This window comes from Carcharodon carcharias, chromosome 3, assembly GCF_017639515.1.
Source record: "Carcharodon carcharias isolate sCarCar2 chromosome 3, sCarCar2.pri, whole genome shotgun sequence".
Taxonomy (NCBI): domain Eukaryota; kingdom Metazoa; phylum Chordata; class Chondrichthyes; order Lamniformes; family Lamnidae; genus Carcharodon; species Carcharodon carcharias.
The window spans coordinates 116,552,480-116,577,087 of record NC_054469.1 but is presented as its reverse complement, the minus strand read 5'-3'; the positions used below and the strand labels follow the sequence as shown (position 1 = coordinate 116,577,087).

The following is a 24,608-nucleotide window of genomic DNA, read 5'->3' as shown; positions in this document are numbered from 1 at the left end:
AGGCAGAGAGGTTTAGGGATTCCAGAGCCTAGTTCAGTTCTGGTCAGAAGACACAAAGAAAACATCAAAGTATAACTGATGTAGAAAAGAACTACTGAGTTCATCCCTAGTCCAGAAAATTAAGTTACGAGGAAAGCTTTGATTGGGAATGAAAGGCGACCTAAAACAGGTTTACCAAAAACAAAGTGGAATAAAAAACATTTATTGAGAACACTATTTCAAATTAAATGATGACTGCAGGGTACAAGCACATAAGTACAAATTATTGAAAGGCAAATTAAGGACTGATGTCAGGAAGCACTTCTGAAAACAATAAATGGTTTTCTAATTAGGACAGGCAAATATCCTGGAGCCATTCAAGAGGTGGCTAAGTATTTGATGGTGACCAAGCGTGTCCACAGAATGATGAGTTAAATGAGAAAAAATGGTCTCTCCCTCATCTTTAGCTTATACATATCTGAAGTTGCTTTCTATGAATGGGGACAAAGGGGGGAGAGGCTCAGAATAAATACAATGAAGGACGAAGGCTGTCTAAAACAATACAGTCACGGCAGGTTTTGCATAAACTTACCTCAGGGCAGTGAGCAAAGGTTGCTCAAAAGGATGGGTGAAGGAAAACAGAATGGAAGAGGGTAATGAGAAGTATAAGAGAGCCAATGTGCAAAGCATCAGCAATAAAAGTCCAGGAATAAGTGGCATTAATTAAAATGAAGGGAGAGCCTGATATCACTGCCTTGATTAAAACTCGGCTTGGTTAAATTTTCCAACTTAAAACTTTCAGCAGAGATAAAAGAAAAAAAGGAGCAGTGACATTGGTTAAAGCTAGAATAATAGCCATTAAAAAAAAGTGTTTGTCTGGATTGAGTTAAGAAATAATGTGGGCCTGTTACCTCATTGGGAACATGTTAAAGGCCATTGAAGGATGAAAAAATTTAAAGGTTTGCAAGCAGTTTAGAAACGTTTGCAGCAGTAACAGCTCTAACAACAGGGAACTTGGACAATCCGATCTGGACTGAGACAAGGCAAAGTTTGAGCTCAAAATGGGGATGGTTTCTGGAAAGTATCGAGGACTGTTTCCATATTTAGTTTGTTGCATGTTCAACAAAGAAGGATGCAGAGCTAGGTTTGGTTGAATATTAAAACAGAAAAAGGTATGATAGTGACCAGTCATAAATAGTGGGAAATTGAGACAAAAATGTAATTAGGTTCATATTTGTAATGAGGCTCATACTGAAACAAGATGAGGTTAATTCAATTCCATAAAGTTCTTTTTACCTGATTAACTTTCCAGGTCAAGAAGAAACTTCCTAGACCTATTTGAATTCCCGAGCTAACAAATCTCGCTTTGTCTCTGTATTTTCAAATCCCACCAGAAAAGGGGGCACATAAAACTGAGGCATTCCGAACTGCAGACTTCTCAAAACACCACCAGCCTGGGCTGCCTCATCTAGACTTCTACAGAGCCTTTGTAACCAATTTAACCCTCCTCTCTGCAGATTTTTCTATTCTCACCATGACTTCTGGTGCTGCTACAATGGATCTAGACTTAAAATAAAAGTAAATACTTTATCAAAATTTTGAGCAGTGGCAGCAGAAGCAATATCAAGGAAAGCTGATGGAAAACTACTGTAAGGAAGAGCAGGAGTAATTATGGTAGAGGAGACCATGGTGTATATCTTCATCTTCATCTCCTAGGTGGTAGTGTAGTGGAACGGATTGCCCATCCGTCCATTATAGAACCCCGACCCAGCAACATTTCAATGGATAAAAGCCATGCACATTATACGTGTGACCTACTCTACCCAATTACATTCCTAGAGTTGAAGACAAAAATTGGCAACCATGTTTTCCTCTCCTCCCTCACCTGTGTCATAAATCCACTCCAGAATTAACATGGTAGTCTCAAGAACCTGAATGCGAACACCTGAATGCCAGGCATCAAAAACCTTCTATACTGGTATGCGCAATTTCAAATCTTGAATGTCGTAAACACTTCATAAGAGCAAAGTGGGATTTGGCACTGGGGCCAGTTAGCGCAGTTGGCTGTGTGGCTGGTTTGTGATGCAGAGTGACACCAACAGCGTGGGTTCAATTCCCATACTGGCTCTGCCTTCCCAACCTTGCCCCTCACCTGAGATGTGATGACCCTCAGGTTAAATTCGCCGCCAGTCGTCTCCCTCTGATGAGAGAGCAGCCTATGGTCCTCTGGGACTATGGCAGCTTTCACTTTTATTCACAACAACAATAATTTCTCCCACTGATTGTATTGGACCGATATTGTTCATTTTGAGAGGTAGATTCCATCAAATGACCGCAAAATGTGATAGAATAATCTTAGCATAATTTATTTATTTGTATTCTGTATTGCATGGATTGTTACATCTGCATGTTTAAATTATGGCTGGTAGGATTAACCCATGTAACAGTTTGCAGTAAAACCCACATTCAATTAGGCAATAGTCCTGTCTGACTCTATGTGCAGGTGGTCAATGGGAAGTAAAATCATCAACAGAATTCATAAACTCATTTTGAAGCCTATTCTCTCACCTTTGTCCCTGTCATACTGAAGGTCTTCTGTTGAGCATGGGCTTCCCTCCTGAGATCCAGTTGGGTAGAAAGGGGAGACACATGGTGAGTGGCTGCTGCAGCTACTGCTGCGCTCTTGGACAGAGGGTGTCTGTGTGTCAATACTGCGAGTACTGCTGCTGCGGTAGTGGGAAGGGAAAGGTGCTCGGTGGCCATCAGGAATCTCCAGGGGCTAGAACATAAATAAACAGTGCTACATTATTATAACAGCAGCAGCAAATGTTAATGCTAATCTTTCCACAGAACTCAAGATTATAAACCTTGCATGTACAAGAACTCAGAGGTTGAACATTTTTAGGGTATGCCTTAGAGAGAGAATACTTAACCATGACAAATTAAAATTTGTTACATTTACTGTCAAAATAAAATTCACAGATATAAACTAGCTTCAACATTTTTTGGCTTAGAATTTGTACGAAAATAAAGCAAAGCAGATTGCACTGAAACGCAAACTGTGTCCATTTGTCTTACTTCTAATTATTATTTCACAGAAAACCTCAGATCGATGTGAATATAACTGACGGGATTTCAAATAAACACCCTCACCAAAGTGCCTCATATGATACAAATCCTTCAGATTACTGAACACTTCGAGGCATTTGGCTAGAAAGATTAAAATAAATCAGGATGTATATTGTCATCTGTGTTGGTCTGTGTGCGCTGAAGGAACATCAACAGTTCTAATGGCATCTCATCTACAGACTTATGGCTTTATTCTACAGATAGATTAATATCCATGAATGTATCATAATTCTGGCTTCAAAATGTATCAGATATGCATTTAATCAGAAATGCTTAATCTCTTAAAAAAATAAATGGTACACTATACTGCTAAATCTCACCACTCAACGTGATCTGTAAAGAAACAACTTCAAAAGGAAACACACCAGTTTCAGCATGCACGTTAGTTTCACACATAATAAGGTAAATCCCATTTGACACTGCATTTGGGTAAATGTTTGATTCAGTTTCTCTTTTGTCAAGGGAGCCATATACCATGTGTTACTGTGACCAATTATAGCAATTCAATTTGTTGCTTTAAAATGCTTGTGAATCAATGAAGGGGATTTAGAAAAAGTTGACGCCAAAAGCACAATATAAATTGGTACCAAACATTTCCTGAAATGTAGGCAGTTCACACTATAAACCAACAGCCTGTATTTCAACAGTTATCCTTTAAGCCTTATGGTACCTCCTTGCTTGTAATACTCATTTGAGAAGCACTGGTGCAAAATTTTCATTGTACCTTGTTCAAAGGTTTCCAGACAAACCAAGTAACACATTAAAACTTAATCAAGCCCCCATTCAACGAAGGCCTGTAAATTACAACATCTCAGCGGAGGTACGATCTATTTCAGCAGATTGTCTCCATCAGTCAAAATGCATGGACATTCATTCTAAGTGCAATGGAAATGAACTGGTACCTGAAAAACATCTCCATTAGCAGACACCAACTGACTTATAAATCCTTCCCTCCAATGCTGCAGTTGGCACATATTATCAGCAGGCTGACGGCAAAGTGAAGTAGTCATATGCAATGCAATTTCCAGTCTCAGCCCCAGAGGGCAGAAGCGGCTTATTATTTTAATATAAACCATGTTTATCAATGAGGTGAAAATGCAACCAAATCCATTTTGATTAGTAAAATATGATACCGTAGGAAGATATTTGTACATTCTCAAAATTGTAAGTATAATGAGTGAGGTCCAGATAATCAGGCAGATAACGCGTACCAATTAAACATAAAGCTGGGGTCATTTTATTTTAATATTTCAGTTAGTTAATACAAGCTTAACATCTTTACTCATTTAAAATTCATCAAAATTGAGAAGGCAGGGGTTGGCTTTAAAGTAAAGATATTGTTAAAAGCAAACTATCACAATAGTGTCAATAATAGTCTACAGTCTAGACTTTTTATCCTGGCATTAATCCTTCGTCAGAACCTCGGATTTGCATCCTCCCTGCTCTCTATTGAAATGCAGCTTTCACATACCGAAGCACACCCTTTACATACTTGTGATGACCTAGCTTCAAGTCTTGAAAGAGATGAAACTACTCACATGGCAATACTGCATTTCTCAAAAGCATTTGGCAAAGTTCCTCATGAAAAGTGCTTGTCCAAGCTCCACTACTGTAGAGTTAGGGGATGCCATTAAATTGGATCCGGTTCTTCCAAACCAACAGGGGACAGAGCAATATGTGATAGGGAATCATCTGTTCCAAAAGAAGTCCTCTCCAGAGCTCCCCAGGAAACTCTGCTGGGACCTTTATTCTTCTTGACGTACATAAAGGGCCTCCCCAACCAGTTAAAAAACAGGTGCAACTATTTGCAGATGACTGTGGGGCTGATACACCAGGAAAAGCTCAAAATCATATCAGTTCACTGCTAGATAAACTTCTGGAATTGCAAAACTGGCAGGACCAATGGGAGATGGCAAAAAATGCTAGGTCATGTACACTACCAACAAAAAGCATCGACCAACATATAGCTTTAAGTTCTGTAATCAAATTCTGCAACACAATCATACCTGGGGGTGTTCACGTTAAAAACAATCTTCAACGGGAACTCCGCATTCAGAAGAAAACATCTAAAGCAAACTGGGTTCTTGGATTTCTAAGGAAGAATCTTTGGCATTGGAACAAAAATATCAGTGTTATAGCTTACCTAACATTAGTTCATCCAGAGTTGAGTTGTGGGATTCTACATGGTGAGAAATGTAAATAAGATTGAAGCGATCCAAAGACGTGCTGCACAATTCTGTAAGATTTGGAATAGGAATGGGAATGACTGCAGCAAAGGAGGAAAAAAATAGACTGACCATGTTTTATAGAACATGGAATGGACTGGTGGGAATTGACAGAAACAAGTACCTGGTGCCCTTTAGCAATGACAAAACACAAGGTAGTCATCCACATAAACTATAAAAACCATTTGTTTCCAAGACAATGTTGATACAATCTTTTTTCCCCAAGGACAAACCTACAACGTAACAAGCTGCCAAAGGAAATGGTCACAGCTCTATCACTTGGAATCTTCAAGATCTATCTTTAAGTTATTCCCATTTATAAGCTTTCATTATCTGGATTACTGTCTCTGCAGGTCATGCATGATTTGACTTGCGCTACCCACATAAATGTTGGCAGAATAAAGATGGTCTGCAATGCTGACACACCCAAAGCAGAAGCAGGACCCTATTATGTAACTGCCCAGGTGAGGTTTCTTAGGTGAACTAGTTTAAATAATGTTTGGTTTAGTGGGTATGGTAGTATACCATATCAGACAGACAGTACAGGGAAAACCCTTCCCAAATGTTGGTTCCTTTCGCTTACAATAAGTCATGGTGCTGACATTAGCTGCTGAGATGGTTTTCATCTACTTCTTTGGTTGGAATTTTACTGGCTCCCTGGCAAGAGGCGTGGAGGGAACCACCTCAGAGTGGATCCAAATGTCTTCCTACAACCAGGCAAATTTCCCAGTCAGGTAGCAGGGTTGAGAAAGCACAGGACAGTCGTGGGCCATGAACTGAGAGCAATTTTGCAAAGCTTGGATTTTCTATGGGTCTCACAGGCCCCACTAAGTGTCAGAGGCTTGCCTGCTCCAAGGAGGTGGGAACTCAGCAGCAACTCTTTCGAGTACAAACCCGTTTCCATCTGTTTCAGATGAAGTTACATTGTTTCATAGTTTGCCATTGTGAGATTTGAACCCTTGATCTTGGGATTATAAACCCAGTACCATAACCACTTGGCTATTTAGGCCAAGCAACTCAGCAGCAACTCTTTCGAGTACAAACCCGCTTCCATCTGTTTCAGATGAAGTTACATTGTTTCATAGTTTGCCATTGTGAGATTTGAACTCTTGATCTTGGGATTACAAACCCAGTACCATAACCACTTGGCTACTTAGACAAAGCCTAACTCAGCAGCAACTTTTTCGAGTACAAACCACGTTTCCATCTGTTCCTATTCAGATGAAGTTACATTGTTTGCCATTGTGAGATTTGAAATCTTGATACTCTTTTGAGTAAACTTGTTTCCATCTGTTTCAGATGAAGTTACATTGTTTCATAGTTTGCCATTGTGAGATTTGAACTCTTGATACTCTTTTTTTTGAGTAAACCTGTTTCCAGCTGTTTCAGATGAAGTTACATTGTTTCATAGTTTGCCATTGTGAGATTTGAACTCTTGATTCCTATTCAGATGAAATTACATTGTTTCATAGTTTGCTATGGTGAGATTTGAACTCTTGATCTTGGGGTTACAAACCCAGTACCATAACCACTTGGCTATTTAGGCCAAGCTCTAACTCAGCAGCAAGTGGGTGCTGGCTGGAAGTGACAGTCATTGATTACAGCTGCTTGTCAATCAGGCAGGCTGAGGTTCAGATATGAGGCCATTGCAGAGTGCAGTTAGAAAAGGTGATTCCCAGGTCCACTGCAGCAAGTGTAGACAGTATGAGGAGTTTGTGGGGCACTACGCCATGAAGGTTCCAAATCTCAATGGGTGTCCTGCATTCAGAGTTTGACTCCACCAATGAGAAGGAAAATGGGAGAGCTATAGAGAATCAACCACAAAGAGCATGGTTGGACCTCCCAAAGGACGATGAAGCTGCAGCGTGGCCAAGGCAGGCTAATATTCACAGAAGATGCTATTCCAGCTGAAAGGGTTTACAGGCGAAGACTTAGCTTCTTGGAGATGTCGGAGCACCAGTGTACAAGTTAACTCCATCTGCCCAGACAGGGGTTAACAGGCCTGTGCTGAGGGCCAGAGGAGGAGTTGAGACCAATGGGATGTGAAGGCCACCTAATGCCTGTGGCAGTGGAGGTGATCCCAGTGTTCAACTTATTCACCTCAGGCTCATTCTAGGGATTGCCTAGAGACATCGCTGGGATCTCAGTCAGCAGCCCACCACTGTATCAATGGGGGACAGATGCCATAACCAGAGGGTAGGGCAATACATTGGGTATCACACTGATCAGGCCAGTCAGGCTGAGGGGGTAATTGGAATCCGAAGCATCGCTGTAATCAACTGCATGCCTGTGGCCATCAAAGCTCTCTCAGAGAAGCCAGGATCTTTGTGAACGTTTAAATAATCTGCAACCACCACAAAAGGATCCTGTAGGTGTGTATGTTCTCCCAGAAAACTGCCACAACTTGTACATCTGTAGACAGTCCCAGGTGCTTTAACTGTTGAGGCCACCCAAATGTCTGCATGGATGGATTCTGGATGACAAGGGGTAACCTCTAAAGATATGGCAGCATATAGCTGTACGGAGCCCTAACATAGAGGCAGGGAAAAGCTACAACTTCTGGCATGTGACAACCACTGAACAGGCAATTAGGCTTCTGAAAATGCAGTTCCAATGTTTAGGCAGATCAGGGGAAGCCCTGTAATGTGCCCCATCAAGTGCCTCCCATTTTAAGGTGGAAATAATTCAGTTTCTCTCCGAGGTAAAGCAGAATACTGTATAAATCTGAATTGAAACAGAAGATGCTAGAGGGAGAGCAGAGTTAAGTTCCAGGTTGATGACTATTTCACAGAAATATTCCATGGATACTGCCTGACCTGCTGAGTATTTCCAGCATTTTCTGTTTTTATTTCTCTGAGGTAACCCCGGCCTTTGATTAATGTAATTAATGGGTCTTTAAATGAAAGGACTACATTCATTACTGCCCTTATTCTGTGCACACCTTTTCATACCCTCCATTCAAATGTCTCAACATCTGGTAATGACCTACTGGTGCAGAACTGAGCAAATGAGCCATTAAAGTATTATTACAAGAACTTAAAAGTTGCACAAAGCATTAACGGTGTGGTATTCTGCAAATAAACAGCACCCAGTGGAACCCCAAGTACTTCTAGGTGCATTTACATGAATGCTTCTGGATGCTCCTACATTGCGCTCTTCTCCTGCCAACCACAAACATACACAGTGTTACTCGTTTCATTGCTCAGCTATGCTCATCAGAATGTGGCACATGTCCAGCATCACACCACTGGGAGGACTGCTGCAATTGGCTATTCAGCCTTGCCGGTGCAGCAACCACCTGACTGATCATGGGCTTCCCGCATGAGGCAAAGCCGTCCCTCACTGTGGTCCCTGGTCATGTCCAATAAATGAGTTGGTCACCTTGCCTTACAACTCGCGGAATCCATTTAAGGCATGCAGGGCTGCCAATTTGCAATTATGAATGCCACTCACCTTGTCAGGCAGTACCAGGTCATTGAGTCTCTTCCAGTACTGCACTCATGTTCATGAGACCATTCTGCGGCTACTGATTTCCTCAGCCATCTCTAGCCAGGCCTACTTTGTGACTGTTGCTGTCCGCCTCCTCCCATCCAGTGAGAGGAACCCCTCTCGCTATTCGCTCACTGCTTGCAGGAGAACCTCCAAGGAAGGTGTCACTGAACTATGGAGTCACCCTTCCCCTGACTCCAGCCATTCTTCCACAGGTTCCCTTGTTTAATATCCCTTCCAATGCCGTGTGTGTGTGTAGCCTGTATGAAGGCTTCAGACTGGCCTTTAAATATGGCACCTTCCATCAACCCGCTGGCACTACCTTCTACCAGCTTGACAAGATTGCTGTGGAAGTTCTGCCATCCGCTTATGAGGCCACAGGACCCTCAAAATTGAGACTTCTACTCATTAGGCAAAAAGCACCTCTCTGTGTTTAACTTTTTACCCAAAGAATAGCTCAGCTGTTCTGCAGTAAAGGAGTTTGGTTGCTGGTTCAACCATACAAGCTAAATAGGTTGTCTTCTTTTTTCTGGGAGTATATCACTCAGATTTGACCTGTCATGTACCTGGGAAACTTATAAAAGAAAAGAAAAACCTCAGAGAGACTGAACTAATTTATAGGGCAGAATTTTGCCGTTGGCGAGCAGGGGACAGGGCCCACTCGCCAACACGTAAAATGACGCAGGATGACGTTGGGTGGAACCCCGCCCCATTTAAATTTTCAGGAAGGCGGCGGCACAGCAAAATCAGCTGTGCACCCGCCAACCTGTCAATGGCCAATTGAGGCCATTGACAGGATCAATTATAAAATTAAGGTTGGTGGGCAGGCCAGGAGCCCCGGCGGCAAATAGATAAAACGTGAAACCTCATCCACCGGCGGGATGAGGTTTCATGTAGGGTTTTAAAAAGTTTAATTATGTAAATTAGAAGTTATTATGTAAATTATGAACATGTCCCATCTCATGTGACATTTTCACATGAGGGGGACATGTTAGGGAATTTTTTTAATCTATTTTTCAAAGCGTAAGCAATCTCCCTGAGGCAGCGTTTAGCAGATGAGCGAAAGAGCACACTCTCTCTTTTGGGGAATCTCCGCCACCCGCATAGGAAGTGCATAGCGCTTCCCGCCGGACGTCACGCTGGGCTGGCCTTAATTGGCCCACTCAGGTAAAATGGCGGCAGGGCCCGCTTCTCCGGCGGGGATTGGCTCCCTGCCCACCGGAGATTAGGTCGGGCCCACCCGCCCGGCAGGCAGAAAATTCTGCCCATAATGTTGTTGCTCTGTTGAATCTAACTTACTCCCGTAGACCAAAGGTTTGAGACTTTATCCCATATTTTGATGAGGTCAGACAGAGAAAAGGAACCTTACCGCTGATAAAAAAAATACTGATATAAAGATGCAGCCCAGAACTTTTTATAAAACATAGCAATAAGATACAGCCTGTGGCACCACGTCATCCACATCAAGACTAGTGGTTGCCCCAGAGCTAATCAAGTCAGATGATTCAGCTAAACTGTGTGGAGAATATATATGAAAGAGTATAATGGACATTTAAATCAAAAGGTGTCTAGATGAACTTGGTGCACAATTACACAGAGATGATTTACTCAGTCAAGACTGGAGGCATGAAAAGGCACAAAGCCTTCTTATTGGAATAAGAAGAGCCCAATGGGAAATTGTGACTGCCCCCTTACACTGCATTGCTGATAGTTTCCCTTACATTTTTCACTCTGAATCCTTGAGAAAAGGAAGGCCACATTTTTTTAGAACAAGTTGATGACATGATGCTGACAGGATTTCGCCTCCATGTTACAGTTTTCCACAACTCCCAACAAAGGAGGGAACAAACCTATCAGGCATTTATTAAAACACTGAAGAGGCAGCTTGAAATATTTATTTGTGACTTACAAGTCTCGCATATTACAGTCCTCAGATACGCTGCTCTTTGACATCAGGGTCACACTGTGATTATTCTTCATGCCCAATCAAAAAAATGTAGCATCATGTTACTGGCGCTAGTCCAACCTTTGTTTTAGCAACCCTACCATACATTCACTTTTACAAAAGGAAAAACTTGCAGCATTTCTTGTCCACCAATTTCTAATTGAAGGAAATATAGAATACTCATCTATTATTCTTGGATCTCACTCTGTATAAACATTAGCATGAGAATACAAAATCTTCATCTTTCACTATAGCAGTGGTCCATAACTTTGGAAAATCCTAATTGTACCATCGCACATATGGTAATGATGTTCACTGATCCCTTCACTTGCTGTTTTGATTTGAACTTTCTTGCCCACCCTCCACCACCAATTCGACGAGACATGCCAAAAAAAGGAGTGCAATACAGATGTAACAATTCCTGATCAAAAGTAGTTTGATGACTTTCTGGTGACTTTTAGAATCAGATCTTCTCACAACTTTATCTAAGTGCTCAATTAAGTTGACTGCATAGTCCATCAAGAGACACAGGTTGTCCTTATAAAATTGTGCAGTTGTGATTTATCCTACAGGACGTCCACGAACACGAATTGGCAATTATACTGCCACTTTTATCTTGCTATAGGAAGAGGTTTCAGGTATAATGATCAGGGAGTAGCAGCATAACCTGCAAATCAGATACTGGGACAAACATAGGTAATGAGACACATTTCATCCTTGTCCTCGATTTCCATTGGACCATTTTAACATTTGAAATCACAGAATGCAGCATAACTCCAGCCCAGTAGTATAAATTTGCCCAGGTTTCCTAGAAGTCTTTTTTTTAAGTATCTGTAATGGAAACTTTCTAATGTTAGTAGAAAGCCAATTCTCCTTTCTTGGGAACAAAGTTTTGATTATGTGTCTAAGCACACATGCATAAAACATTTTTGTTTTGCAAGGGCTTTGCAAGGACCTGGTTGGACGCATATCCATTGCTCACTGCGGATACACATTACAAGCACCAGTCCGTGACTGTGACCAAGAGCTTCAGTATAACTGCCACCTAAATACATGTCAACCAAAACAGTGCGTCATAGTTAAAACATTTCTGTAGGTGCAAACCGCTTGAAGACGTTATTGGATTAACAAATCAAATTCTGATTTCAATTCACAATTGCAGTGCTGAAGTCAGTCTTAGAAATTGGCCACAATAAATCATTTCTCATTTTCACAAGTTTAAAAGATTATTTGAGCTTGTAGCATTTGGAAACAAGTTGCGCAATCAGACAAATCAGGCAAGAAAGGGCGCAGAGTTGTTCACAAAACAACAGCTTTGTATCTGGAGTAAATTGACAGGCTTTTAACACAGGGGTGTTAACTTTAATGGCCAACATCTTATACAACACTATCACCAAAATAATGCATATCGATGAAACAGTAATCACCAGGAATTCTGCATGAAAATAGCACTATGTAAATCAACAAAAAAAATTGTACCAAATTACAATAGGGAATAAGATAATTAAGTCTACAATTAATTCTACTATAAGATTCACAAATGCACTCCATACTTTGAGGAATTTGATTACCCAAGTTTTTCCTGGAAATATCAAAGGATTAATCATACAATATAAAAAAGAAAACCCAGTTTAATCACAACTTTTATGACAAGCATGAAATAGCAAACTATAGTGATTGAGAAAAAATTGTGGCTTACCGTTTGTAAAAGCGATTTTTTTTAAAAAAAGGACTGATCTTTAATGCTACAATCTATAATCTTTCTTCATTTAGCAGATAATAAATTTTCAAAAACAATCATATAAGAATAGTCATAGTTTCAACAGGTGAACAAACAACTGCTCACGCCACACAAGTGCCAGGCAATGTCCATCTCCAACAAGAGACAATCCAACCATCGCCCCTTGATGTTCAATGGCATTACCATCACTGAATCCCCCAAAATCAACATCCCGGGGGTTACCATTGACCAGAAACTGAACTGGACGAGCCATATAAATACTGTGGCTGCAAGAACAGGTCAGGGGCTAGGAATTGTGCGATAAGTAACCCACCTGCTGACTCCCCAAAGCCTGCCCACCATTTACAAGGCACAAGTCAGGAGTGTGATGGAATACTCCCCACTTGCCAGGATGAATGCAGCTCCAACAACACTCAAGAAGCTTGACACTGTCCAGGACAGAGCAACCCTCTTGATTGGCATCCCATCCACAAACATACACTCACTCCACTAAAGGCACACAGTGGCAGCAGTGCGTACCATCCACAAGATGCACTGCAGGAATTCATCAAGGCTCCTTCAACAGCACCTTTCAAGCCCACGACGACCATCTCGAAGGACAAGGGCAGCTGATGGATGGGAAAACCACTACGTGCAAGTTCCCCTCCAAGTCACTCACCATCCTGACTTGGAAATATGTCCCCTTACCTTCACTGTTGCTGGGTCAAAATCCTGGAACTCCCTTCCTAACAGCACTGTGGTTGTACCTACACCACATGACTGCAGCGGTTCAAGGCAGCAGCTCACCACCACCTTCTCAAGTGCAACTAGGGATGGGCAATAAATGCTGGCCCAGCCAGTGAAGCACTCATCCCGTCAATGAATTTTTAAAAATGTGTATAATAGAATATACTGTTGTAATGCCAAACATTATATATCTTTCTAGCCACAACCTCCTCAAAAAAAACATTTTAAGGAACAACATGACATGGTGGATAACTGCAGCTTTATCCTCACCCAGCAAAGGAAAATAGACTATGTCCTGCAGAAAGCTGTTACAGACTGTATGAATTTGAAATTGCCTTCACATAGATCAAAAGCAAACATAATGAACTTCTAAACAGGCCGCTGATATAAGGACATAAAAACTTAAATAGGAGCTGAAGTGGGCCAATTGGCTCCTTGAACATGTTCCACCATTTAATAAGACTATGGCTGATCTCCTATCGCAACTCCACCTTTCCACACTATTTCCATTTCCCTTCATTCCCTTAGTACTCAAAAACCTATCACAATCTGTCTTGAATATACCCAATGACTGAGGATCCACAGTTCTCTGAGGTAGAGAATTCCAAAAGATTCACGATCCTTTGAGTGAAGAAATTTCTCCTACCTTGGTTGTAAATGGCCGACATCTTATTCTGAGACTCTCTCCTCATGTCCTAGACTTCCCAGCCACAGGAAACATTTTGCAACTTCTAGACTGTCAATCCCCTTATGAATTTTATATCTTTCACAACAGATCACCTCTCATTCTTCTATGTAACAGTGGTCTATTCATACTCTCCTCCTTGGACAATCCCCTCATCCTAGGGACTAGTGAACCTTCGTTGCATGGCTAGACTAAGGTTTATCAGAATTGTTAGAAAGGCTAACATTGCTACACAGTGTAACACTGCACCACCTTAAATTAAATAACAATCCACATCATAACTTGGAACTGAAGAACAATCTTTCTCAAAAGGCCACAGGATGGTTCTGAAAATGGGCTCAAAATGTTAACTGTGTTTTTCTCTCCACAGATGCTGCCAGACCTGCTGGGTTTTTCCAGCATTTTCGGTTTTTATTTCAGATTTCCAGCATCTGTAGTATTTTGCTTTTATCACAGGATGGCTTGCTTAGGAAATGGAAATACCACAGTGGTGCAATAAGGCTGGGTTATGATCCATTGTTCGAATGAGCGGATGGAGCTTTAGTCTATGACTAAGCTTTGTTATACCTAAACAGGGGTGCTTAATGTTGAGTCTGAACATCAGAAGTGGAAGAATCCCTTCTCCCATCACTAACATCCATCACCATAATGAGCATGAGGACAAAATTTAAACACAATAGCATTCCATATCATGATAGAAGGCATCATGGTAAAAGACAGGATAAATTTGTCAATCTGCCTGATAGATTGTTGTGCACCAAACAAACCTGAGTTTTTGTTCACTAGACAAAACTCTTTACACAGGGATAGTACACTTGAATGACCAATTTAACTGAAGAGCCATTGGGTGTAGTGAGTCAAATCTCCAAAGTAAAGCAGATGAGCATTCAATCATGCCCTATGAATGGAACATTTCTTCATTCTAGCATGGGAGCTGAATGCTTCCAGATTTGAAGCCTGCTTTGAATCCCATTCCTAACATAAATTCAAACTAAATTTTAATGGTTCTTATACACGACGGTAGATGGAATGTCTTGCTGTATTTAATGTATTCCTTCCTTCAATGAAGGATTTTTTAAAAACTTATTTGATGTGGACATGGCAGGCCAGCTTTTAATGCTAATCCCTAATTGCTGAGAGGTGATAGTGGCAACTGAGTGGTTTGCTAGACCACTTTAGAGGGCAGTAATAAGTCAACCACGTTGGTGGTACTGGAGTCCCGTCCATATTGGGTAAAGATGGCAGGTTTCTTTTCCTAAAGGACATCAGGGCTTTAAATGACAATCCAATAGCTTCATGGCCCCCTTTTTAAAGAACTGCCTGGCAAACCTAACCCGTTCTTGTTAGCAGAAATGATCTGGAACAGGGATCAATCATGGAAGGGTTTGTAGCTCAAAGTCATTAGCAAACAGATGAAGATAAAATATATGTTAAGGAAGTGCTTTCTTTGACTACATTAATCGCATTCCTTATGACCCACTCCACCTGTTTGTAAGCTGGATGCACAGTAGGAAGAAAAACCCATCTCCTGGTAAAGATAAATTGTTTCATAAGTAGAATTTTCTCAGAACAAAGACAGCAAGCAATATGGCATAGTCAGTCTCAAGAGTAAGCTACTGGAAGTTACTATTTTTCTTATATTACATAACTCCTAAATTACAGCATGCAGGAATTTCTAGAAATGGTGCAAGGCACTTCAGGCTGATTCATATTTGATACTTACTCCTCTCTCTGGCAAAGAAACAGTGTGGCCTGCTTGGATTTTCCTGACTTATTTTTAGTGATGCAGAGGTTGTATGAACAGGAAAGTGAGAACGGAGGCCTTCTTCCAAAACTCTGTCATAAAACTTTGCTCTTATTACTCCCACTATCACTACAGCTGCCCATGTCAATGAAAGCAGAACTGTGGTTTTCTCCCTGGTTCTTCCAAGGGCTCCTGGGGAATTGACCTCTTGGACTTCTATTGTTCCTGAGCTTTGACGCAGAGTACATGAAGAAATGTGGATAAAAGCTAGGAGAGTTTGACAACATGTATGCAGGCAACATCCAACCAGCAGACACCCACTCTGGCAGGGGGTGGGGGGGGTGTCCACAGACCAAGGAGTTGATATATGGATTTTTCCCACAGTGTATAAGACAGCTGTGGTCCCCTCCCCATATACACAGTGAGTTATGCCAGTCTTTGCCAGTGCACAAGTCACCTCCCCCCATACTCCCTGGGGTTTCTCCTTGTCCTAGCCATTGTCATTGTTAGCTCCACTGAATCCTTTGAGGATCTTAGGGCCCTGATGCTGTCACAGAATTGTTACAATGCAGAAGGAGGCCATTCAGCCCATTGTGTCTGTACCAGCTCTCCGAATGAGCATTATGACTCAGTGCCATTCTCCTGCCTTTTCCCTGTAACCCTGCACATTGTTTCTATTTAAATATTCATCTAATGCTCTCTTGAATGCCTCGATTGAACCTGCCTCCATCATAATTCCAAGCAGTGCATTCCACACCCAAATCATTCGCTGTGTGAAAAGGTTTTTTTCTCACATCACGTTTGCTTCTTTTGCAGATCACTTTAAATCTATGCCCTCTCATTCTCAATTCTTTTACAAGCAGGAGCAGTTTCTCCCTAGCTACTCTGTCCAATCTCCTCATGATTGTGAACACCTCTATCAAATTTCCTCTTAGCCTTCGCCTAGCCTTTTCTTCTTTACCTTGGTTTCTATCTCCTTTTTCATCCAGGGCGCTCCAGATTTGTTTGCTCTACCTTTCCTTTTTGAGGGAACATACCTTGACTGTGTCCAAACCATTTCTTCTTTGAAGGTAGCCCATTGTTCAGCTACTGTTTTGGTTCCAGTCTATCTGACCCAGCTCTATAATTGCCCCATTGAAGTTGGCTTTCCCCTAGTTAATTATTCTTATTCTGGGTTGCCCATTGTCCTTTTCTACCATCATCCTAAACCTTATGACACAATGATCACTGTCTCCTAAATGTTTCCCCACTGACACTTGATCTACTTGGCCCACCTCATTTCCAAGAACCAGGTCCAGCAGTGCCTCCTTTCTTGTTGGACTGGATACATACTACTGTCGGAAATTCTCCTGAACACACTAAGAACTCTTGTCCCTCTCTGCCCTTTACATTACCACTATCCGAAATCAGGTCCCCCATTATAACTATTCTATAATGTTTGCACCTCTCTGCAATTTCCCTGCAGATTTATTCCTCTACATCCTTCCCAATAGTTGGTGGCCTATTTACTACACTGAGCAATGAATTGCACCCTTTCTATTCCTTAGCTCTAGCCAAATTCATTGTGTGCTTGAACCCTCTGGGTCATCCTCTTTCTCCAGCACTGCAATGCCCTCCTTAACCAATGCTGCCACCCCTCCTCCTTTCCTTCCTGCCTTATCTTTCCTGAACATCTTGCACCCAGAAACATTTAATACCCAGTTCTGCCCTTCCTTGAGCCTGGTCTCTGTTATTGCCACAACATCATAATTCTGCATGGCAACCTGTGCCTGTAACTCACCAATCTTATTTACTATGCTCCATGCATTCACATACATGCAGCATAGCTTTGATTTAGACTTCATTACGTTTCCTTCTACTCCAATTCTGCCTATTAACTTACTATTCTCTATTCTAGTGCTATCTGTCTCTCCCAGTATCTTGTGCACCTTGATATCACTCTCTAACATTCTCCCAACAGCACTAGCAAAACACCCTGCAAGGAACTCATGCCCGGCTCTGTTCAGGTGCAACCCGTCCGACTTGTACAGGTGCCATCTCTCCTAGAGTCAGTCCCAGTGTCTCAGGAATTTAAAGCCCTCCCTCCTGCACCATCTTTCCAGCTACACATTCATCTGCTTTATCCTCCTATTTCTGTACTCACTTGCACGTGGCACTGGGAGTAATCAGGAGATTATTACATTTGAGGTCCTGCTTGTTAATTTTCCCCCTAGCTCCCTAATTCTGTCTGCAGGATAACATTCCCCTTCCAACCTAAGTCATTGGCACCAATGTGGACCATGACCTCTGGCTGATCATCCTCTCCCAGAAGAATGCCCTGCAGCCGTTCGGTGAAATCTTTGACCCAGGCACCAGGGAGACAACATACCATTCTATGGCCGCAGAATCGCCCATCTATTCCCCCAACTAACAAATCCCCTATCACTATTGTTCTTCTTTTCTTCTTTCTCCCCTCCTGTACAGCCGAGCTGCTCATGATCCAACAAACTTGGCTCTGACTATATTTCCCTGAGGAACCAACGCCCTCACCAGTATCCAAAACGGAAAACAGATTTGCAAGCGGGACCCCTAGGGGGCCTCCTGCACTGCCTGCTTGGTTCTCTTAGACTGCATGGCAGGGACCCATTCCCTTTCTGCCTCTGTGCTCCTAACCGGCGGTCTGATCACCTCTCTGAATGTGCTATCCACATAGCTCTCAGCCTCACGGACGCACCATAGTGATTCCAGTCATCACTGTAGCTCCAAAATGGGGGAGTTCAAGTTTCTGGTAGAATTTCCTGCATGTAGTCCTCTGGGTCACCAGTAGTGTCCAAGACTTCCCACATATTAAATGACACGTATTCCATACAAACGAATCATTCCTCTTCTGCCATTTGTAACTTTCTGCGCTTTCAATCTCACACTGAGTTATATAATTTTCTTTGCATCTAACCTTTAAACAGCAGCATCCTTTTAATTGCTACAGATAAACTATATTACGCTCTCTCCCAGCAGTTAGCGGTGAGGCATGGGACTTTTGTCTTAGACCTGTCCTACTTATAAAATTAGGACCCTTCTCACAAAGAAAATACTATCAACTGAGGTGATAGTGGCAGGAGTTTGGAGTCATAAGGGTATACAGAATTCCCACCCTCTCATATTTCCAGCAGACCCTATCAGTTTCTCAATTACTAGAACGTAAACTTATTGCACAAGTTGTTCATTCTGATCTATATCATCTGGAAGATTCAACTCTGTAGCAGTGCAGGCTCTTCTTAACGGATCACAATCTTTGGCATTTAAAGAAAGAGCAATTATGTTGAGCATTTCTCGTATTCATGTTTGGCCATTAAAACTAATGTTAAAATCAGAGGAGTGGCATATCTCCACATCAACAGTATCCACCCTCCAAGTTATCAAAAACACCAACAGATTTGTGAATTTGGCACAGCACAAGTGAACACATGGAAAAAGTGACCTGTATGTTTGCAACTGTTTTGACACAGTCGGCAGCACTCCTACCTTTCCGTCAGTTTCACCCCAATCGTATGGCATTATTCATGCACAACGCTCATTTTACTTTTCCTAAAGGGATTTATTAAATGATCTGCTGTTGGTTATCAAAACAAACTGGAGGATGGATGCATGTTCAGGGGCTTACCAAAATCTTATGTCTAATAGCCTGATGCAATGAATTCCCCACTTAACAATCATATTCAAGTTTATTAACAAAGCACATGTTGGTTATTGTAATTCATGCATATTTTGCATATTGATGTCTTCCTTAATTTTTCCATAAGTCTTTGACTTTTAATTTCTCTATCACCTTCCCCCAATCCCTCAAAAATTGCTGTATGCTGAACTGCATAAAACTACCAAAAGCACAACTTTTAATCTGTTCTTTTGGCCATAACTGATCTGGCATTGTTGAAATATATATGTGTGTATATATATATATATATATTCAATATTTTTTTAAAGAAATGTTGTCCTCTCCTGAAGGCCTTCTCCTGAAGCAACAATTGGCAGTAGGTCTTTGGGACCTCACTCAAGTAATTTTTATTCATGAGGCTTGACCGACAGTGAATTTTAGCAGGCTGTTTGCTTCAAGGGTGTTATAGTCAAACCTCTCTCATAACATCTACACCACAGCACTTCCCAGCACAGGGGCAACAGACGATAAGCTAGATCCTTATATGACCTGACCTCTCCCTAACTAGAGACACATGGCCAAGATTTCCTAACTCAGCCCAGAGCAGCAATGGAGCTAGTGGTTTCCCAATTGGGGAAGACAGTGGCATAGTGGCTGTTTGGGTTTGAAATGCAATCAGTTCTATGTGGTCTATCTGGCTTTCTGTAGTCATGTGACCTCTACTATGAGGCCACTCTCTGGAGGCTGCCATCTTAAGATCAGTCAATAAAGACTTACAATGAGAAAGCACCAAGAAGCTCTGCTGTCTTTAAACACAAAACATGGTGTTAGGAAGTGGGGATAAAACATTTTAGAATCCTGGAAATGCTGCAGAGAAGACACAGCTCGAAAAGGCACACAAATGTTAAAATCTGCAACAAGTTGCTGAAAAAGGACAAGGAAAAGCAAACAAACAGAAGACTGCAAGTAAAATACTGGCTATGTGAACATGGTGTGAAACTTTCCAATCTCAGCCCCTGTCGAATTGAAAGACGATATTTGGAAGAATTGGCAGTTTTTCCGATTGCAATGCCAAAACTATGAGCTAGCAACAGAGTTCATTAACAAGCCAGAACCAAAAAGAGTAGTCACACTTCTAACACTACTGGGGAGGGACTGCCACAGAGTGTATACACTCTGAATCTAACCAACGAACAAATAAAACATATGGGAGAGATTTTGACAGCCTTCAACAAATGCTTTGAACCCCAAGTGAACGTTACTTATGAATGCTATGTAATCGACGCTAGAGCTCAAGGTGCAAAGGAAACCATTGAACAATACGTGGCTGCAGTAACACAGCTTGCAGAATCATGTGAATTCGGACAGCTAAAAGATGATCTGATTAAAGGTAGAATAATCTTAGGCCTAAGACACCCCTCAATGAGAGCAAGTGTACTTAAAGAGAAACTTGCGCTCAAGATAGACGCGTGTAGAAATGCAGAGCTTGTAAAACGTCAGTTAGAGCACACATATGGCAGAGCAGACCAGGAGATACATTATGCTGAGAGACAGGCTGAAAGAGCAGAACAATTTCAGACAAAGGACAGGGCGCAAATACTGCAGTCAACATCTTAAAGGAAAAGAAGGATTGTCCTGCATGGGGAAAGTAATATATTAACTGCAAGAAGCCAAATCATTTCACACACAAGTGTTTGGCTAGTAAGAAGCATAGCAAGTCTTTACAGATGGCTACTGGAGAAATATCAGCAGAAGAGTCTGATGAAGAACTATACATGATCCAACTGATTGGTTCCGTCAAGTTAATAGGTAATAAATGATTTGTAATCGTTACAATGATGATCGCAGAGGAGAGTATGAAGTGAACCAGAAGCGAGACACAGACACTAGTGCGTCAAGCAACATAATGACCTTCACAGAACTGTGCGAAGTAGCTCAACAAGGCGGTCCAAAAATGAAGCCCTTGAAAGTGAGGTTGAGGCTAAATGATAGCGCGATACTCATACAGAGGGGACAAATTAGTCTCAGGGCCCAATGCAATGGCAAGAAGGAAAGTCTAGAGTTCCAGATCATAGATGGGACACAACAGCCACTCATGTAAGCTGAAGCAAGTCCAAAACATGGACTGGTAACTCTGATTATGCCAAATATTTAGAACATATCATAGGACACAAAATCATTGACAGCAGAACAGATCCTAAAGGAGTACAATGATGTGTTTACAGGGTTGGGACATCTACCAGGAGAACATCATCTAGAAGTAGCTGAGATTCAACCAATACAACCAATTCAGCATCTGCTGAGAAGAGTTCCAGCTGCCCTCAAGTCAAGCCTAAAAGACAAAATAGTAGAGCTGGAAAAGAGGGGAGTAATCAAGAAAATGACAATTCCTACAGATTGGATTAGCAGCATGGTAGAAGTGAAACAACTCGAAAAGCTGCGAGTATGCTTAGACCCAAAGGATCTAAATAAATCGGTGAGGAGATCTCACTACCCAAGCCAAACATCAAAGGAATTTTGTAGCAACTTGCCAAGGCAAAGATATTCACTACCCTCGATATGAAGGGTGGTTACTGGCAAGTGAATCTGGATGAGAACAGCAAGCAGTTTTCTAATGACATTCTGGATGCCATTCAGGAGATACAGATGGTTGCGCGTGCTGTTTGGCATTTCCACAGCTCCAGAAGAGTATCAATGCAGACAGCATGAGGTAGTCAGTGATCTTCCCGGAGTAGATGCCATAGTGGATGATCTATTAGTTTATGGATGTGGAGATACAATGGGAGAAGCTGTAGCTGACCATGGTCATAATTTAATATGACTGCTAGAGAGAACTCCCCAGATGAACCTGAAGCTGAACAAGAACAAACTGCAACTGAAGATACCTGAAGTCAAGTACATGGGTCACATATTGACAGCAAAATGTCTTCGCCCAAATCCTAACAAGGTGAGAGCCGAGGCAGCAATGCAGCAACCAAAAAAATATGAAAGCAGTGCAACGATTTGTTGGATTCATGAACTATATAGCAAAATTTTTGCTGAATGTGTCATCAGAGCCAAGGGTGTGCAATGGCATTGGGGAACAGAACAAGAAGCAGTATTCATTAAAATCAAACAACTAGTGACGATAATGCCAGTGCTGAAGTAATATGACATCAATGATGAAATCACCTTGCAGTATTATGCAAGTGAGTCAGATCTTGGAGCAACCCTAATGCACAGAGGACAACCAGTTGCATTTGCATCCAGGGCACTAACACAAACAGAACAACTCTACACTCAGATTGAGGAACAGTGCCTGGCTTTTGATTTTGTTTGTGAACACTTTCATCAATACTTGCTTGAGAGAGACAAAGTAACAGTGGAGACCGACCACAAGCCACTTCAAAGCACTTTTCTCAAATCATTACTATCTGCTCCAAAGAATATTTCTCTGTTTACAAAGATTGGACGTGACATACAAGCAAGGTAACAGATGTACATTGCTGACATGCCATTGAGAGCAGTGCTGCCCATGAAGAAAGTTAAGGATGCAACAACAGGCTACGAAATCTTCCAGATTCAGCATGAAGCAGAAGCTCAACGTGATTTGGAAGTCATCAACCCAGTAGACAGTGAATCTGATAGACAAGCGCCTTGCTCAAATTAAGCAGCTATAAAACATGATACAACTCTCCAAGTGCTACAAGTAGTAGTAATGAAAGGATGACCAGACAGCATCAAGGACACATCTGTGGCCACAAGAGAATATTGGACACACCAAGATGAACTGACAATTCAAGATGGCATCTTGTACAAAGGAAACAACACATCCGTAAGAAGATGAAAGGAGAGATGCTGAAGCATATTGATGCAAGCCATCAAGGAATTGAATCAAGTCTGAGAAAGGCAAGAGAAGTGCTCTACTGGCCAAACATGAACAATGAAATTAAAGACCACATTGGCCAGCGCGATGCGTGCAACAAGTACAAAACTAAACAAACTAGGAAGCTGTGAATGACGCATGATATCCCAAGCAGAATATGGGTGGAGCTGGGAGTAGACCTCTTCACTATAGCAGGAACTGATTGTCTTGTCACTGTAGACTACTATCCTGACTACTGGGAGTTAGGCCAGCTGACTTCAATGAGAAATATCAGAATGCTTGAAAGCATACATCAGTTGTCACAGCGTTCCCGATATTGTGATGAGCAACAATTGCCCTCAGTTCACGAGTGAGGAATTTGGCCATTTCACAAAGGACTGGGTAATTCAACACTACACGTCATCTCCACACTATCCCCAGTTGAATGGAAAGACTGAGGCGGCAGTGAAAATCACCAAAGGAACCATCAAGAAATCGAGCAAATCTAGCACAGATGTGTACAAGGCAATCCTCGAGTGGAGAAACACACTAACAGCAGGCATGGAAAGTATAAGTAATAAAAGGCATGAGTGACAAAATCAAGGTGAAACAGCAGAAAGCCAAATTTCATTTTGACAAGATTGCCAAACCATTGCCAGAGCTGAGTATTGGACAGCCAGTCAGGGTACAAATCTTCAACCCTCCAACAGGAGTCAACCCACGTGGAAACTTGGGACATGCGTAGAGAAGCTGTCACCTCGAGTGTGCAAGTTGGAAGTGAACGACCAAATATACCGGCACAACTGCAGGCATATACGTGCAACCAGCGAAGCTGTTCCTTCACAGCAATCAGCCAATCAGGAAGAAAGCATCTCACCAGCTGTAGTGAGTACAGAACTACCATTAGTCCCAGAGGCCCATGTGTCCCCACCAACTGCAATGGAACAACAAGTTACCACGGCAACACATGCCATGGGAAAGACGCTCTCTGGACAAGGAACATCACCCAGACGGATAGCCGATGACAACGTGAATGTGTACAATTAAGGGACCTGCACAATTTAAAGGCTGTGCACAATGCAGGGGCAGAGACTGACTAGAAGAACAAACAGTTATAAATGAATGAGAATAGTGGGTAACTTGAGTAACATGATCGTGCACGCAAGTTTGTCTTTTGTTTGCCAGGAAAAGTGGGATGTTTGTATCTTTGTTCAGTATGAAAAGGGGGATGTTTGGATTTGAAATGCAAATCAGTTCCACGTATCCTATCTGGTTTGCTGCAGTCAAGTGACTTCTAAAATGAGGTAGCTCTCTGGAGACTGCTATCTTAAGATTAGTCAATAAAGACCTAGAACGAGAAAGCACTGAAGCTCTGCTGTCTTTAAAAACGAAACAATGGCAATGTCACTGGACTAGTAATCTAGAGGCCCAAGCTAACGCTCTGGGGAGATGGGTCCAAATTCCAACTTG

General features: G+C 41.9%; 1 protein-coding gene across 1 annotated transcript in view; it reads right to left on the bottom strand.

Moving 5' to 3' along the window:
• Window positions 1-24,608, bottom strand: part of LOC121276470 (glucocorticoid-induced transcript 1 protein-like) — a 255,740-nt gene that overhangs the window by 43,716 nt on the left and 187,416 nt on the right. Inside the window, exon 6 of the mRNA XM_041184912.1 lies at window positions 2,548-2,758. Within this exon, the coding sequence (XP_041040846.1) occupies window positions 2,548-2,758 (211 nt within the window). The remainder of the gene's footprint in view (window positions 1-2,547; window positions 2,759-24,608) is intronic.